General features: G+C 38.6%; 1 protein-coding gene across 4 annotated transcripts in view; it reads right to left on the bottom strand.

Annotated features, from left to right (window-relative positions):
* The window catches only part of LOC126291818 (interference hedgehog), a 505,061-nt gene that overhangs the window by 46,350 nt on the left and 438,737 nt on the right, over positions 1 to 19,974 (bottom strand). For all 4 annotated transcript variants that reach the window (XM_049985520.1, XM_049985517.1, XM_049985519.1 and 1 more), the window contains exons 6-7: positions 18,860 to 19,078; positions 8,871 to 9,026 (exon numbers count right to left, since the gene is read on the bottom strand). In XM_049985520.1, coding sequence (XP_049841477.1) covers positions 8,871 to 9,026; positions 18,860 to 19,078 — 375 coding nt within the window. The remainder of the gene's footprint in view (positions 1 to 8,870; positions 9,027 to 18,859; positions 19,079 to 19,974) is intronic.

The raw sequence follows: 19,974 nt of genomic DNA, 5'->3' as shown, positions 1-19,974 counted from the left end.
CAAAATTAACAAAAAGGATTTTTTTGGTAGCCATGAATTTTATCCTTCTTACATATCAAGGTTGTGTTCTAATAAACATTTCCTTTTGAAGATAACACATTGATTGATATACTGTTTCTAGTTCTGGAGAGTTTCTCATGAAATGACTTTCCCTGTGTTGGTTACACTCTTCTGAATATTGTGAGGTGTGTTCAACAAATATTGAACCTTTGGTTGATAGAAATACATTTGGAAGTACAGAACCCTAATCCCTCCAAAGTAGTCTCCTTGGTAATGTTCACGCTACTCCCAGTGCTCCCGCCATTATTGGAAATACTTCTCGAGTGTTTCTTTTGGAATGGTCATCATGCGGGTTGTTGCATTCTGCAGAATGTCATCTTTTGACACAAATCATGTTCATTTCAAAAGCATTTTCATGTTGGAAAATAACCAAAAATTGTGTGAGCCATGTGCGGGGAGTAGAGAGCCTGACTAACCGCAGGAATGTTGTGTTTGGTGTGGAAATTCTGTATCTGATGTGCACATTCAGTTGGTGCATTATTGGGATGGAGTTGTTAAGAATTCACCAGCTACGGATCCAGTTATTAATATCATGCAATATTATCAAGGCTACGAATGAGCTCCTGAGACTATTCCTGTGAGATGTTTTGGTTTGTGATGTTTACACATGACGCACCATCTGACAGGAGTTGAAGAAAATGGTCAATATGTTTTTGACATTGGTGTGGACCTGATACATTGCTTTAGGCCTCAGAGATGTTGAATGTTTGCACTATGACAACTGTATGTTGGCTTCCTGGTAATACCCATAAACTCACATCTCAACAACTATGATCATGATATTCAGAAAGTTTGGATTACTGTTTGCATTGTCCAGCACGTCCTGTGCAATTTCCAGTCAGTGCTGCTCCTGCTGCATTGGCAGAAGTTTTGGCACAAATTTTGCAGACGTTCTCCTTATGCACAAATCTAATGCTTACCTTATCTTACTTGCAAGTAAACTAATATAAGATGGTCTTCCATGACCAAAGTCCGCACTTACTCAATGACTTTGTCATTTCGGCTTGTTGAGGATCTGCCCGAGCGTGGTTCATCCACTGATGAGTGGCCATGTTTGAAGTAGTTGTACCACTCCTTTATCCATGAGGCGCTTTAATATTGTGAAAGATTTCCACTTAACTACCACCAAACTTTTGCCAGACTTTGTTATGACAGTTTACAACTTGCAGGAATCCAAGACCACACATTACACATCCACATTCACAGGTCGACTGCCAGCAACTAATGCTTTCTGCTGGCAGGAAAAGATTCATAACTGCGCATGAATCTCCTCAGAAGAAAGCCTCCCATGCTTTCCTGGTATACACAGGAAAGAGGAAGGTTCAATACTTTTGAAAGCACCTTGTTTGTCTACAACATTATCAAAATGACGTCCTTTTAAACTGGTATATGAAGTGAGGTAGTACAACAACGTCACTGAACATGAGATCTGGCAAACCCAGTGTACTGAGGAACCACAGGACTGCTATTTAATGCAAAACTCCCTGGTGGAAATGACCATGTGACAAGGAGCAGTGCCACAGCAAGGCATCCAAATGGGTGTATTGCTTGGTTGCTTATATTTCACCCTTTCCCTGAGTCTTTCAAGAAGTTCTTGACAAAAATTTTGATCAGCTGTTTGTAGTGGAGGCATAAATTCTTTGTGGACAGTCCTCTGACTGTAAAAATACTGAATGACTATCAGTTTGATTCTTGGTTTATTCATCATTCCTTTCCTAGGGTGGGGTAAAACTGCAGTGTACCACTCCTCACTCTGGCATTTTGTCATAGGACCATATTCAAGATCCATTATTTGCCACCTGTGATGAGGCTGAAGAATTCAGGCTCCCTCTGAAGGCAGTCCAGAAGATAAAGACTTGCAACCTTCCATTTGTTCTTCTTCTCAGTCGTGATTTTCTTTGAAGCCATCTTTGTCTCACTTTTCATATGTGCAAATCTGGTGTTAAATCACCGTTAATCATTGATATGATCTCACAAGATACTTCGCTCTTTTCATGTAGTTTAGATTTGCCCTTCCTCTAGGCCTTAAAAAATACCATCTGAATGTGTGTGCCTAAGATAGGAATTGATTGCCTGAGCTCTCTACAAATTTTCAAAAGACACAGTGTTGCAGTCTAACACATGTGAGGGAGGACCCTCAATGAAAAGGAATGAGGCTTAGTTAGTTAGTTAGTTATATTACTTGTTCCATGGATCATGAACACGATTCTTTCGTAATGATGTGGAACGTGTCAAAGTACACAAGATTCATTTATCCCAAATAATCATTGTTAGTCTTATATCCGGTACAATTGTTAATGCTTACTGTATTTCTTTGGCCTATGTCTAAAAATTCATCTATGGAGTAGAAGGAGTTGTCATTCAGGAATTCCCTTAACTTACTTTTGAATGCCGATTGGTTGTCTGTCAGACTTTTGATATTGTTTGGCAATTGACCAAAAATCTTTGTGGCAGTATAATTCACCCCCTTTTGTGCCAATGTCAAATTCAATGAACGGTAGTGAAGGTCACCCTGTCTCCTAGTATTGTAGCTGTGGACTGTGCTATTAATTCTGAAGTGATCTGGGTTACTAACAACAAATTTCATTAGGCTGTATACATATTGTGAAGCTACTGGCAATATCCCTAATTCTTTAAATAATTGTCTACAAGATGATCTTGGATGAGCCCCAGACATTATTCTGATAACACGTTTTTGTGCAATAAATACCTTCTTTCTTAGGGATGAATTGCCCCAAAAGATGATTCCGTAAGAAAGCAACGAATGAAAATATGCATGGTAAGCTAACTTACTGATGTGCTTGTCTCCAAAATTTGCAATGACACTAATAGCATAGGTAGCTGAGCTCAATCGTTTCAGTAGATTGTCAATGTGTGTCTTCCAGTTTAAATTCTGATCAATACAGACACCCAGAAATTTTGAACAATCTGCTTTAGCTAAAGATTTCCCCCCACACTCTATATTTATTTCTGGTGTTATGCCTTTCCCTGTACTGAACTGTATGTACAGTGTTTTTTCAAAGTTCAATGAAAGTCCATTTGCGGAAAACCACCTAATAACTCTTTGAAGAACATTATTTGCATTTTACTCAGCTGATTCTTGCTTTTTAGGCTTGATTACAATACTTGTGTCATCTGCAAAGAGAACCAAGTTTGCATCTTCATGAATATAATTAGGCAAGTCATTAACATATATTAAAAACAATAAAGGCCCCAAGACAGAACCCTGTGGTACCCCATTCTTGATACATCCCCAGTCTGAATAATCTGCTGCCCTTTGTGTACTATGTGGGTTTACTGTTTCAACCTTCTGCATTCTACCAGTTAAATATGAAGTAAACCATCTGTGTACTGAACCATTCATTACATAGTACTTCAGCTTATCTAAGAGGATTTCATGATCCACACAATCAAAAGCCTTAGAGAGATCACAGAAAATCCCAATTGGTGATGTTCTACTATCCAGAGCATTTAAAATTTGATCAGTGAAAGCGTGTATAGCACTATCTGTTGAAACACCTTTCTGAAAACCGAACTGACATTTTGTTAAAATGTTATTCCCACTAATGTGTAAAATTACTCTTGAGTACATTACTCTTTCAAACACTTTTGAGAAGGATGTCAGAAGTGAAATAGGACGATAATTGTTGACGTCTGTCTTGTCACCTTTTTTATACAAGGGTTTAACTATGGCATATTTCAATCTGTCAGGAAATATTCCCTGATTCAATGAGCTATTATATATGTGGCTAAGAACTCGACTTATCAGGTGTGGCCAAGATTTTAGTATTTTATTGGAGATACCATCAGTTCCATGTGAGTTTTTATTCTTAAGTGAATTTATTATTTTCTTAATTTCAGACGGTGAGGTGGGTAGGATTTCAATTTCATTTGTTTGCACCGGGAATGCCTCTTTCATATAGAGTTCTGCCCTATCTGGTGAGCAGCTGGTGCCTATATTTTCCACTACATTTATAAAATGATTATTAAAAATATTTTCAACCTGTGATTTTTCATTTATAAGCTTTTTATTGTGCTTAACAGTAATACTGTTGTCCTGTGACCTTGGTTGCCCTGTTTCCCTTTTAACTATATTCCATATTGTTTTAACTTTGTCATCAGAGGTGCTAATCTCAGACTTGATACACATACTTCTGGATTTTTTTTATAACTTTCCTTAATATATTACAATATTTCTTATAATGGTTGAGCTTTTCTTCATCTCGACGTATTCTAGTGTCTTGGTATAGTTCCCATTTCCGGCTACAAGAAATTTTAATCCCTTTAGTCAGCCATGGTTTTTTATCAAGTTTATTTGAATTATGATTCACTAATTTCTTAGGAAAACTGTTTTCAAATATGCCCACAAGTTTATCATGGAATAAGTTAAATTTAACATTTGCATCAGGTTCCTGATAAACATCCTCCCAGTCTACCCTTTTCAAGCTTTCCTTAAATTGTTGCATTGTTATATGGTTAATTGCGCGTATTATTTTGTTTGTTTTTTTCACATTACTGTATGGAGCAAAGTCATGAATTGAAAGTAGCTGTGCATCGTGATCAGAAAGCCCATTCTTAATAGGATATGTGCTTACTTCTTTTAATTTATCTTGGTCTATGAAAATGTTATCTATCAGGGTGCTACTGTCTTGTACAATACGAGTACGAAAATCAATGACTGATGGCAGATTGTAAGAGCAAAGTAATAGTTCAAGGTCATTCTTCTTGCTTGAGTGTTTAAGAAAATCTATGTTAAAATCTCCACAAATGATAATGTGTTTTCCCTTTTCTGACAGATAACGCAGCAAGAGATCTAGGTTTTTAAGAAACATTTGAAAATTTCCATGTGGGGACCTATACACAGTCACAATTATGAATTTACCACTGTCCAATTTAAGCTCACAAGCGCATACTTCAATGTGCTGTTCTACACAGAATTTTGTGGTTTCTATGTTTTTAAAACTATGTTCCCCCTTAACATAAATGGCAGCTCCTCCTTTCTCCATATTGTCTCTACAAAAATAAGTTGCTAGTTTATACCCATTAATATTTACATTTTCCATTTGTGTAGTTATATGATGTTCAGACAGGCACAGTACATCAACTTCTGTTGTATTTTTAATATTCTCAAAACAAATTATTAGTTCGTCTATTTTGTTCCTTAATCCCCTGATATTTTGGTGAAATATATTAACAGAACTGTTTCCTCTACCTTTATTCGAACCATTTATTTTTTTACCTTTAAGAGCTGCCTGTCTGGACATTTTGTTCAACCTAAAAAGGGTGCCCCTATGCCCTTTCGGGTCACAGGGGTTTTGCCTTGAGTGCTAGTGGCCCCCTTTAGACGACCTACAATTAAATCAGCTAATCTATCCTTCCCTAGACTATTTAGGTGCAGGCCATGTCGAGTGTATCCCCAGCTCCCAATGCTACCAACAGGCACTGTATAAATGTGTGTTTTTGCACCGTCCAGCAGCTGCTCGCTCAACTCTCTGTTAACTCGCCACACAGAAGGGTTAACCGAGGGCTGATCGTAACGCTGCAATACCTCAACAAAACCCACATTCGTACATCCTGTTGCAGCTCCTATTTTATCCAGGTCACTCTTAATATCATAATTGTATCTACATCACCACAGTGGTATGACTGATAAAATTGTTTCTGTACATTATGCTGAAAACAATCATTTATGACACAAATGTTGTACATAAGGCAAAAGCAGACTATAACAATAAACTTTCAGAGGCTTTGTGAGTTTTTGATATATAGGAGACCTTGGTTTCAAGTGGATCATTGCAAAGTAGTTCACTTGGTTTGTTGTCATAGTTATATGTAACTAGACACGAGACTAATAGAATACACTTAGTACAACTGATTCACAGTAAAGAGCTTAGCCCCTAATCCTGGAAGTGCTAATACTATACAATTCCAAACATATAAAAATTACTTTAAGGTGCCAAAAGTTGAGAGATCAATGGACAAACACTGGATGAAGCTCCATGTGTGAAATTCTTAGAGATCCACATGGATAACAGAGTGAGATGACAACAGCCCATAGACAAATTAATTAAAAAGCTCAGTTCTCTCATGTCGACCTGCGGGCAAGTTTGCTAGCATACTTCCATTCAGTGCTGTCCAATGCTGCAACCAGTGCAGCTAAAGTCAAAAATGTAATTGCTCCATTTCGTTTTCTGTGAAATTGCACTTACCCCTACTGTTAACTCATCTTGTAAAGCACAAAATCACTCACTCTCTCTCTCTCTCTCTCTCTCTCTCTCTCTCTCTCTCTCACACACACACACACACACACACTCTCACTCACTCACTCACTCTCTCTCTCTCTCTCTCTCTCTCTCTCTCTCTCTCTCTCTCTCTCAAAAACACATACACACAGATTTTCACATTCTCCAAACACTGATGTTCTTTACTCCTTGGGAAGGAACATTTGAAATGCAAGAAATAACAGGAGAAGTTGTTCTGGAGGAGGGATAAAGGAGAATGTGTGTGTGTGTGTGTGTATGAGAGAGTGGGGAGGGGGGGGGGGGAGAGGGAGCAGCAGGGGGAAAGGGGGCGGGGGGGGGGGGGGGGGGGGTTGGCAAGGTGCTTTACAGAAGAATGTACCCATGGAGGTAGAGATACATAATTAATATTCCTCGATAATGACAGAAGCTGAAGGAATGAATTAAAATTTGTACCACAACTGGCCCTTGAATCCATGTCTCCTTGCTTACTAGGCAGGTGTGCTAGCCTTCACATCCCTGCAGCAGTTTAGCTAAAACAGCTGCACAGACTACCCTATTGCAGTGCCCTCCCTAACACATACTTCAGTTTATGCCTTCAGATTATTTTTCCCTTCTTAGATTGTCACTATTGTTGATGTTCTCTGGTATTGGAGTAGCACCCCAGCAGAGATAAAGATGAGACCAAAATGTCTCAAGGAAAATTTAATTATATCAGTTTCATATTCATGTTTATGGGATCATTAGCTGCCAACATCTTAGCTTTACTGGGTGCTTGACTGTTTTAGGTAAAAAGGAAAGTGGAAAGTAGATAACAGTGAAATATGCAAATAATCCTAATAAACATGGGTTTGGAAGCCAAGATTTTCCACGTTACAATGTACGCGCAACTGCAGTCCTGCCAATCTTACAATACTTTTAGTGTCTAAGGCTATGTTATGCTGCAACCCCACTGCTGAAGCATCACTGTCATTTAGTTGAGTACTTTGCTTTCATTGTTGTCAAGCAAAGTGTGACCTCAAAGCACCCGAACACATCTCAAGTTTCGGCCATGCTGGTGATTTGTGAGCATCGAGGATGCAACGTGAATGTGACCTTACGGTTCAGGTATCAGTTTGTTCACAGAACAGCAAACATGATGTGCATGTGTAGCATTTGAAGTAGTTGCCACAGCGCCATACATATTTTCAAGTGAAGAAATGGGTGATAACCACTTCTCGTATGGGCATGCTACGAGCAATTCGTGGGAGAAAGCATGACTGTATCACAAAAAATATACCCGGAGAAGACGTCCAAACTGCAGGGTACTCAATAGGTCCCACCAGCACCAGCACAAGACTGGTTCATTTAGACCTGACATGCTGCATGCAGACAGAGCGAGGACAGTTCCTACACCTCAGCTGGGGGACTGTGTATATTACAACTGAACACAACGCTGGGGTCAAGTGCTAGAAGAACTGCTGCAGCAGAACATCCTACCAGGTGAATACTAGGCTTGTACCAGTATCCCACATCAATTACATGAATCACAAACATTTTGCTCACTTCCACATAAACAACACTGCTCGCAGGCAGCTGAGGTACACATGTTCTGTCTTGGGAGGGGGAGAAGGTTAAGGGGTGAGACAGGAATGGCACCCAGTGACTCCTTAAACTAAACATACCAAACGCATTAAAAACCATGCTGACCCTGTACTGATGTGGGACAAAGGCACAAGAATAAAAAAACATTTTCATATACAGTAACCACACACATCATTACAGGTTTACTTCTGGAGTAAATACTGCACAAATAATGAATATTCTTGTGATCCTGTCTCATCCAAAACCAGTTATTAGTAATTTTTAATTACTTTTCTAAATAAAATTTAATGTAAAGTGTTTTGAAATAATTATTTTGTTTTATAAAATTAATTTTTATAAACCAAAACTACTATAAAAATTATTAGTATTTTTCAACTCACAAAAAATTGTATTCCACTAACAATCTATGTATAATATATATCTTATTTACTTTTATATTTTAGGGTTTTTGAAAGAGATGTTTTTGTTCTGTCACTGCAGTATGAAAACTTGTAATAGAACAAGGAGAGTGAAATGATGCACTAGTGCGCAGTAAAACAGTTTCAAACCTAAAGCATTCAAAAAAATGTGAATAAATGGATGATTCTCAAATAAATCAGATGCTGAAATTAATTGAAACATCACCAGTTTTACATAAATTACACAAATATTTTTTTTAAAAAATCCAGACAGTTAATGGAATAATAACAACTGACAATCATTGAGAGCATCAGTAAAACAAGATATGTGCACTTCCTGCCCTTGAAGACTTTGCAACAGACTCATTATTTTGGAGTAAATTGGAGTTGCGGCTCAAATCTGTATAATTCTAAATTGGAGAAGAGTGAAAGCTATAGAATTACAAAACTCTAGAATGCTGTAAAACACTACATTTCAAAACAAAGTTATAGTATTATTGTCATTTTTATTAAACAGTTTTAATGCCAAACAGATTACATGCAAAAGTTGCACTCATTATGCTGTCTATGAACATGGAACATTGCTTACTGATAACTGTGATGTGGCTGTCATTGGTCACAGAGTTTCCGTTGAAGACCCACGTGATGTTGGGTTGTGGAGACCCTCGAAACTCGCACTCGAGAACAACATTGTCTCCTTGCTGCACTCGATCCACCTTCGGGCCTCTCACCAGTACTGGTGGCTCTGTAATTGGAAACTAGCTTTCAGAATTTGTGGATCTGATGAATATATAGGAAATCTGTAAGTCTTACACTGAAGTACTATAATCTCTATACATAGAAGACAATGTCCTGAGTGACTGACTGACTCATCATTGCCCAGTCCAAGCAGCTAATGATACAAACTTGAAATTTGGGAAAGGTGTGGACTTTAAACTATAGGTGTCATTAAAGAAGGATTTTTTTTCAAAATTCTGACCCAAAGGGAGTGAAGTAGTGGATGTAGGGCATTTTTGAAAAATGTCACTATTAAGGCAGTTATGAAGCTATACCTACAAAAAAATGGTATTTGATTTCTTGACCAGAAATAAAAAAGTACATGTTTCACCATCTTCAGAAGTTTAACCTTTTTTTATAATTATTATTTAGGCTTTTGTCATCAGTCGTCTGACTGGTTTGATGTGGCCCACCATGAATTCCTCTTCTGTGCTAACTTTTTCATCTCAGAGTAGCACTTGAATCAGTCCTACCGACAATCATTTCTTTTTCATGACTTCACATTTTTCCTGCAGCCATTGCATCTTAGGTTCCTTGCACTTCCTATTTATTTCATTCCTCAGCGACTTGTATTTCTGTATTCTTGAGTTTCCCTGAACATTTTTTTTACTTCCTCCTTTCATCAATCAACTGAAGTATTTCTTCTGTTACCCATGGTTTCTTCACAGGTACCCTCATGTCTTAACCGATGTCGTATCATCCTGCCCCCTCTCTTTGTCAGCATTTTCCACATATTCTTTTCTTCTCCAATTTTGCGAGGAACCTCCTGATTCCTTACCTTATCAGTCTGCCTAAATTTCAACACTTGCTTGTAGCACCACATCTCAAATGCTGTTCTGGTTTTCCCACAGTCCATGTTTCATTACCATACAATGTTGTACGCCAGATGTATATTCTCAGAAATTCCTTCCTCAAAATAAGGCCGACATTTGATACACTCCTGGAAATGGAAAAAAGAACACATTGACACCGGTGTGTCAGACCCACCATACTTGCTCCGGACACTGCGAGAGGGCTGTACAAGCAATGATCACATGCACGGCACAGCGGACACACCAGGAACCGCGGTGTTGGCCGTCGAATGGTGCTAGCTGCGCAGCATTTGTGCACCGCCGCTGTCAGTGTCAGCCAGTTTGCCGTGGCATACGGAGCTCCATCGCAGTCTTTAACACTGGTAGCATGCCGCGACAACGTGGACGTGAACCGTATGTGCAGTTGACGGACTTTGAGTGAGAGCGTATAGTGGGCATGCGGGAGGCCGGGTGGACGTACCGCTGAATTGCTCAACACGTGGGGCGTGAGGTCTCCACAGTACATCGATGTTGTCGCCAGTGGTCGGCGGAAGGTGCACGTGCCCGTCGACCTGGGACCGGACCGCATCGACGCACGGATGCACGCCAAGACCGTAGGATCCTACGCAGTGCCGTAGGGGACCGCACCGCCACATCCCAGCAAATTAGGGACACTGTTGCTCCTGGGGTATCGGCGAGGACCATTCGCAACCGTCTCCATGAAGCTGGGCTACGGTCCTGCACACCGTTAGGCCGTCTTCTGCTCACGCCCCAACATCGTGCAGCCCGCCTCCAGTGGTGTCGCGACAGGTGTGAATGGAGGGACGAATGAAAATGTGTCGTCTTCAGCGATGAGAGTCGCTTCTGCCTTGGTGCCAATGATGGTCGTATGCGTGTTTGGCGCCGTGCAGGTGAGCGCCACAATCAGGACTGCATATGACTGAGGCACACAGGGCCAACACCCGGCATCATGGTGTGGGGAGCGATCTCCTACACTGGCCGTACACCTCTGGTGATCGTCGAGGGGACACTGAATAGTGCACGGTACATCCAAACCGTCATCGAACCCATCGTTCTACCATTCCTAGACTGGCAAGGGAACTTGCTGTTCCAACAGGACAATGCACGTCCGCATGTATCCCGTGCCACCCAACGTGCTCTAGAAGGTGTAAGTCAACTACCCTGGCCAGCAAGATCTCCAGATCTGTCCTCCATTGAGCATGTTTGGGACTGGATGAAGCGTCGTCTCACGCGGACTGCACGTCCAGCTCGAACGCTGGTCCAACTGAGGCGCCAGGTGGAAATTGCATGGCAAGCCGTTCCACAGGACTACATCCAGCATCTCTACGATCGTCTCCATGGGAGAATAGCAGCCTGCATTGCTGTGAAAGGTGGATATACACTGTACTTGTGCTGACATTGTGCATGCTCTGTTGCCTGTGTCGATGTGCCTGTGGTTCTGTCAGTGTGATCATGTGATGTATCTGACCCCAGGAATGTGTCAATAAAGTTTCCCATTCCTGGGACAATGAATTCATGGTGTTCTTATTTCAATTTCCAGGAGTGTATTATTAGCCTTCTCTTGGCCACAAAGGCCTTTTTTGTTGTAGCTAGTCTGCTTTTGATATCCTCCTTGCTCTGTCCGACATTGGTGATTTTACTGCCTAGGTAGCAGAATTCCTTAACTTCATCTACTTCGTGACTATCAATCCTGATTCTAAGTTTCTCACTGTTCTCATTTCTACTACTACTGATTACTTTCTTCTTTCTTTGATTTACTCTCAATCCATATTCTGTTCTTATTAGATTGTTCAATCCATTCAGCATATAATGTAATCCTTCTTCACTTAGGATAGCAATGTCCTCAGCGAATCGTATCATTGATACCCTTTCACCTTCAATTATTATTCCACTCCTGAACATTTCCTTTATTTCTGTCATTGCTTCCTCGATGTACAGATTGAACGATGTGAGCAAAAGGCTGCATCCTTGTCTTACACCCTTTTTAATATGAGTACTTCACTCTTGGTCGCCCACCCCTATTATTCTCTCTTGGCTGTTGTATGTACTGTATATGACCTGTCTCTCCTTATAGCTTACCCCTACTTTTTTCAAAATTTCGAACATCTTGCACCATTTTACATTGTCAAATGCTTTTTCCAGGTTGACTAACCATATGAACGTGTCTTAATATTTCTTTAGTCTTGCTTCGACTATTAACCGCAATGTCAGAATTGCCTCTCTCGTGCCTTTACTTTTCCTAAAGCCGAACTGATCATCATCTAGTGCATCCTCAATTTTCTTTTCCATTCTTCTGTATATTATTCTTGTAAGCAACTTGGATGCATGAGCTGTTAAGCAGATTGTGCATTAATTCTCGCACTTGTCAGCTCTTGCCATCTTCAGAATTGTGTGAATGATACTTTCCTGAAAGTCAGATAGTATGTCGCCAGACTCATACATTTTACACACCAATGTGAATAGTCGATTTGTTGCCACTTCCCCCAATGATTTTAGAAATTCTGATGGAATGTTATCTAACCCTTCTGCCTTATTTGACCGTAAGTCCTCCAAAGCTCTTTTAAATTCTGATTTTAATACTGGATCCCCTATCTCTTCTAAATTGACTCCAGTTTCTTCTTCTATCACACTAGACAAATCTTCTCCCTCACAGAGGCTTTCAATGTATTTTTTCCAACTATCTGCACTCTCTTCTGCATTTAACAGTGGAATTCCCATTGCAATCTTAATGTTACCACCATTGCTTTTAATGTTACTGAATGTTGTTCTGACTTTCCGGTATGTTGAGTCTGTCCTACCAACGATCATGTCTTTTTCAATGACTTCACATTTTTCCTGCAGCCATTGCATCTTAGGTTCCTTGCACTTCCTATTTATTTCATTCCTCAGCGACTTGTATTTCTGTATCCTTGAGTTTCCCTGAACATTTTTTTACTTCCTCCTTTCATCAATCAACTGAAGTATTTCTTCTGTTACCCATGGTTTCTTCATGGTTACCTTCTTTGTAACTAAGTTTTCCTTCCCAACATCTGTGATGGTTCTTTTTAGATATGTTTATTCCTCTTCAACTGTACTGCCAACTGAGCTATTCCTTACTGCTGTATCTATTGCCTTAGAGAACTTCAAGCGTTATCTTGTCATTCCTTAGTACTTCCATATCCCACTTCTTTGTGTATTGATTCTTCCTGACTAATGTCTTAAACTTCAGTCTACTCTTCATCACTACTATATTGTGATCTGAATCTATATCTGCTCCTGTGTACGTCTTACAATCCAGTATCTGATTTCAGAATCTTTGTCTGACCATGATGTAATCTAACTGAAATCTTCCCACACCACCCATCCTTTTCCAAGTATACCCCATCCTCATGGGATTCTTGAAGAGGGTATTCACTGTTACTAGCTGAAACTTGTTACAGAACTCCATTAGTGTTTCTCTTCTCTCATTCCTTGTCCCATCTTTCTTCTGTAATCTTTTCTTCTACTCCTCCCCCTACAACTTTATTCTATGACTATTAGATTTTCATGCCCCTTTACATACTGTATTACCCTTTCAATATCCTCATACATTTTCTCTATCTCTTTATCTTCAGCTTGTGACGTTGGCATGCATACCTGAACTATCATTGCTGGTGTTGGTTTGATGTCGATTCTGATAAGAACAACCCTGTTCACAGTAACACACTCTCTGCCCTACCTTCCTATTCATAACAAATCCTACTCCTGTTATAACCACTTTCTGCTGTTGTTGATATTACCTTATACTCATCTGACCAGAAATCCTTGTCTCCATTTCACTTCACTTCACTGACCCCTTCTATATGTAGATTGAGCCTTTGCATTTCCCCTTTCAGATTTTCTAGTTTCCCTCTCACATTGAAGCTTCTGACATTCCTGACATGTTATCCTTCCGTTGATTATTTAGTTTTTTTCTCATGGTAACTCCCCCTTTTGCTGTTTCCTCCCGGAGATCCGAATTGAGGACTATTCTGGAATATTTTGCCAATGGAGAGATCATCATGACACTTCTTCAGTTACAGGCCACATGTCCTGTGGATACATGTTACATGTTACGTGTCTTTAATGCAGTGGTTTCCATTCAGTTCTGCATATTCGTGCCATTTATCATTGCTGAATCTTCTGCTTTTAGAGGCAGTTTCCCACCCCAAGGACAAGAGTGCCCTAAGGGGGTGAAATAGTGAGTGGCAGCTTTTTAAAAAAGTATGTCACTATTAAAAAATTGCTTAAGTTTTTGAAAGCTACGCCCATGAAAATTGGTATTTGATTTCACAGTTACAAATAAAAAAAATGTGTTTCAGTGTTTTTGGAAATTGAAACACTAAGAGGGTGGAATAGGGGATGGGACTTTTTATGAAAATATTTCATTACAAAAGCTTTTTGAAGAGGGATTGCCTGAAATTCCACCCCTAAGGGGTGAAATAGTGGATGAAAGGCTTTTTGAAGTATGTCTCTACTAAGGGAATTTTGAAGCTAGATCTACAAAAACAAGTATCTCAGTCAGAAAATAAAAAATATGTGTTTAAACATTTTTGAAAATTCAACCACTAAGGGGGCGAAATAGTGGTTGAAAGATTTTTTTTGAAAACAAATAATTTCTACAGAACTACTAAAGGATTTTTAAGGCTACATCTATGACAATTGGCATTTGACTTCTTGATTTGAAATCGAAAAAAGAAAAAAATACATGTTTCAGTGCTTCTGGGAATTCAACCCCTTGGAGAGTGCAATAGAGGCTGTAAATTTTTAAGAAAATATTTTGTTACATTAAAAAAAAATTAAATCTAAATTACATTTTTAAATATTTAAAGCTAAATTTATGGCAACTGGTATTTCACTTCTCAGTTAGATATAAAGAAATATTTGTTAAGGGATGAAAGTTGATATGGAAATATCTCCACAAGAATGCAAAAAGCACAATTAACAAAAACTTTGGACTCCAGCTACCAGAATTGATTTTTGATCAGAGATACATTCAGATAAAACCATGGTTACATGGCCTTAATTAGAGCGAAAAGCTTAGAAGCTGTTGCAATTTGTGAACAACATAAAAATTTGATTACATAAAAACAAAACAAAACATCTCTACAAGCCATACAGCCTACACTAGCAAAGCAGTAGATGTTAAGCCAGTTTGTCGTAATTATAGTCTGGGCTTGTAACTATGGTCCTAACAGTAAGTCTCCAATGACATTGTTGTGTACACCTGAACAAATTGTGTGAATTTCTTTTCTGCTACATATGGAAATGCTATACATGCTGCACACTACAAAACTGCCAAATTACTACACTGGCATACTTGGAAAGCATCAGTTGCTGTCGAACTTTCTTGAGAAGGCAACGTAATTTTGCTTTTGTTGCAAACCTTTGTGTGTGATCATAGATGGGTAAGGGAATTTACATAATGCTGAATACTATTCTCATTTCTCAATATTTAGCAATGATTTATTCCAGACATTTTTAATAAATTTTGCATTACACAGAGCAGTGCATGAAATTATCCTACATTTGTTTTGACATTAATTTTTTTGGTTATCAGTTGTTACTTTGTGTTATGTTGACAGACGTGAGAGTAGCTCAAGGAGATTAGTTTATTTTATTTCCAAGTGCAATGTTTATGTATTGGTCCAATATGGCTGACAAAGGAAGACTGACTGTTGAACAGAGCATTGTGTGTTATTTTTTTGTAAAACGAAAAGTGTGGTGTTTCAGAGAATTGGTTTCATGCTCATTTTAAAACTCATTGGTCACTCTCATTTAAAACAATGTGTATATGTTATGAAATATTCAATAGTGATGGTTCAGTACCTCAAGGAATGTGTGAATGGTCTGCCATTGTTCCATTCTCCACAGAACATCATAGCTGTCAGAGCAGCATTACTGAGAAGCCCAGCAAATCAACAGGCAAAGCAGTAGCATAGCTTAGGATTTACAGACAATCTGTACAACAAATTTTAAAAACTGATTTGCATTTGTATCCATACAAACAAGCAGTGTCTCCTAAATTAATGACAGACAATAAACATTGAAGAAAACATCCGCTGAATGGGTTGTGAATCAAGGCGTATTGTTGAACTAATTTTGGTTTCAGTTGAGACATATTTTCACCTTGATGCACTGTAAATAAACTAAATGTGCACTTTTGGGTTTCCGAGAATCCAAATGTTTTTCATGAAATGGTGCATCACACTATATCAGATTACTGTATGGGCCGCTACCTCAGGTGAACAGTGAATGTTATCTAAACATGATACGTAATAATTTTGTTCCTCTGCAAAAACAATTTCAATTAGAAAACCAGTGGTTCATGCAGGATGATATCGAACCACACACAGCTGATGTTGTCTCAGACATGAAACTTTCAAGACAAATGTATTTTCAGAAAGACATGAATCTGTGTGATTTTTTTTCTTCGGGGATCTGTGAAGGAAAAGATTTCTTCTAAACATCCTTGTACAGTGATGGAACTGTGAGAGCTGGTAGCTGAGGCATGCAATGAGATAGCAGAGGATGTGTGTCAATGAGTAATTCAAAACTACAGCAGTTTCTGATGAAGAAGTTGGTACACGTAATGGTGGTCATATTGAACACACGATAAGCAGAACATAACCTTCAGGTACACCGTTAACATGTTGTATTTTACAATTATGTATTTTGAGTGAAATGAATATTTTTTACAGAAACAAATATTGGATCATTTTGTGCACCATCCTGTATGATATTTTATAAGAAACTTAAAAATAAGATGTAACTATGGTTCCAAATTTCCACCTACAGGGTGTTCATGTTAAATTATTTTGCACTGCTGGTACAGTATTTAACACTTGTATTAAAATAGTCTTTATAATACAAATTGCAAGTTATACTACAGGAAATAATGAACAATAAATATCAAACCAAAGAAGGTGGAAGGCAATTTTGCCTTTATGAACCAGATAAAATGGACTTATGTTTAAGGGAAGTACTTGAAAAAATATGAGTCAAAGGGAAGCATCTGAAATTAAAGATTGTGTCATTATCAAATATGAGGGCAATCAGAGTGAAGTCTGGGAAGGAAGAGTCACTAAAGTTTGTAAAACTGGGACAGAAGTGAGTTGCATGGCAAAAAGAGGAAATGGCATATTTGGCAAAAACAAAGTGATCTTCTTATGTACAATGAATCTGATGTAATTTTCAAAATTCAACTGCCAGTTAAGGCATTCAACAAAAGAAAGTTATATTCTATAAAAGAACTCGAAGGTGTACGGAACAAATGAACAACTGCATCAGTTATCTTCTTATAAACTGGTATTTAAATTTCATAAATTGTAAAATAAATTTGTTGAATATATTTTTTTCCTTAATTTTCTACTCAAACAAATTGATATAAAAACCAAAAACTATAAGCCATCACAATATGTATGAGGTGCACTATAGTTTAGAATGCCTGCACCTAACTGTGGCACGTGTGTGTGTGTGTGAGAGAGAGTGTGTGTATGTGTGTGTGTGTGTGTGTGTGTGTGTGTGTGTGTGTGTAACGTGTACAACTTTGCTTCCGCCATTTGCCGATTTCAGTTGAAAAGATGTAGAATTTGTTTTGGGACATTGTGGAAATTCCCGCTTCAGTTGGTTGGCATGTAGGATATCAGATAGGATTGCACGATCTTGTTGTGATGATGACAAACGTCTCGCCCAACGACTCCCTACGCATTTGTTCACTGCCAGGTCGCTACAGACATTCTACAAGTGCCTATGAATATATGCGATGCCCCTATAGTTTCATGAAGTTCCGATTGGTGGTGACACTATACATAACCTTCAAAAGGGCATCTGTAGTGGAGGTGTGTCCCAAACAGAGAGCTTGAATGAAGTACAGCATGACTGACTGATCACAATCAAATACCTGCCTTAAATTGCAGCAGCTGAATATTTCTGACAAGCATGATTATAAATTTCACTGCTGCACACTGAATATTTTAGGATTTACCTGGTTGGATATATGTTTTATCAAGTATTTTGAATTTTCCATAAAAAAAGCCAATTATATGTGAAATCAATCAAGAACCCCCCCCCCCCCCCCTTTTCTAAAGATGATAATACTTTTTGTCATCATTAATGCATAATTTGTAATTTATGAAGGACCTAAAATAAATATGAAAAACTAACCTTGAATTATGGTATTTCTTCACAGGAGTTATTTAAGATACATCAAACACAAATGTGCCAGTAAAATTTTAAATAATGGCTTAAATGGCTGGTCTTCTGTGCCCAACATTTTTCTAAGTGGCTGGTCCTCAAAGAGTCAAATTTTGAGTGAGAGTAGAAACACTCCACTGTTTAAGAAATTCATCACACATTTCCAAACTTAAAATAATTCATCTAAATTTATTTTGAAAGAAACAATTCTCAAACCACCAGTTGCAATTTTTTCTATGGCCTGTTAGAAATGTACACAGTTGTGACATTACACTCATAAAAAGCAGTTTGTTGTTATGGAGTATTGCATATTTTCCATCCTAAAGCCTTTGATATGTTTTTCTGTCAGCAAACATTTGTGTAAGCACTGTGTTTTGTAGTAGTAAATGGTGCCTTTTCATTACAACTAAAATTTTATTTTGGTATTATTCCCTCATTTATGTTTTGCTGCTGCAGTATTATTCTGCAGCAGTGGGCTCTACCCTAGAATATCCATTCTTACCCAATAAAATTACACAAATTTGACTGATAACTAAAACAAAGAAAAATTCTCAGATCTCTAAAAAAATGGTAATTTTTTCCTAGATTTCCCATGGATGAAAGAATTCCCATTTTTCTCAGATTTCCTGATTGTCCCAGGGTGTATACACCCTGAATAATTAATTATAAATTGTTTTATGTTATTTTTGGTTACAAAAGCTAAAATGAAAATAATAAAATGAACAGGATAACACAAAATACTGTTTCTGCTCTCAGTTCAGAGTAGACCTCAGCTACAAAGTATGAAGCCACGTACCCAAAACTTCAACTAGTGCTTCCAGTGAGACAGAACCTAGTGAATTTTCCAAGATGCACTTGTAGCGCCCTGAATCTTCCAGTGTGGTCCCTGTCAGCATCAGTCCACCAGGAACCAGGGCAGAGCGCGTGGGGTGCAATTTGTGGTTACCTTCCCGGAACCACTTCGTCACTGGAGTCGGATGTCCGAGCGCCCAGCAGGGCAACGTCACATTATCACCTGAAATGTCAAATGCAGCATATGGGAAACACGTAAGACAAAACATCATAAATTAGAACAAATTTAGTGCGTGTATGTGAAAGCTGCTGTGCAAAACTGGAAGTAAAATTATAGAAGATGTGAATCAGGATGAACAAGAATGTTGTGGGAGAAAAAGACAGGATTTGAATGAGCAAAAAGAGATTCAAAATTTAAACAGTAGCTATGAGGGTTACTCGGAATGTAAAGAATGTTTTGTTCTGAGGCTTGACTGCACCCCCCCCCTTTTCCCTCCCCCCACCCCCCACTTCCTCCCCTACTCAATCGTTTCAATTTGGCAGCAGCTATGGTCCAATATGGTTGTTTACTGCTTGACTGTGTGACTTTAAAATATGTGGCAAAATTGATGACTTCCAACAAGTGTAAGGTGCACAGTGTTATCCACTTTTTAAATGGACAAATAGTCTGACCCATCAAAATTTATAGACAGGTAATAAGTTTACAGTAATGCGATGAACAAGGTGTCAGTTCAGAAGTGCTGTATCATGTTTAATGACGGACAGAAGAATATTCACGACTAAGATCGCTTGGACCAGCCCTCAGTGGTGACTGACAGACTCAAAGGAAGGACTGAAACAAACATACAAGAAGATAGCCACTTCAATATTAGTGGACCTCACTTGTTCTTTCCAACAATTTCAGAAACTGTGTTGTACTAGGCTGTTATTGCAGATCCAGGCTACAAAAAAAAGTGTGTCGAACAAAAAAGTTTGTCCAACGAACACAAAACCAAAAAAATTGCAGTTGCATTTGATATTTCTCAGTCACTATGAACAGGGTGGTGATGAATTTTTGAATCACAGAGCTACTGGTAATGAGACTTGGATATCACATTTCACACCACAACCAATTAGTGG

This window comes from Schistocerca gregaria, chromosome 9 (genome assembly GCF_023897955.1).
Source record: "Schistocerca gregaria isolate iqSchGreg1 chromosome 9, iqSchGreg1.2, whole genome shotgun sequence".
NCBI classification, from domain to species: Eukaryota; Metazoa; Arthropoda; class Insecta; order Orthoptera; family Acrididae; genus Schistocerca; species Schistocerca gregaria.
This window is presented reverse-complemented; position numbering and strand designations above follow the sequence as displayed.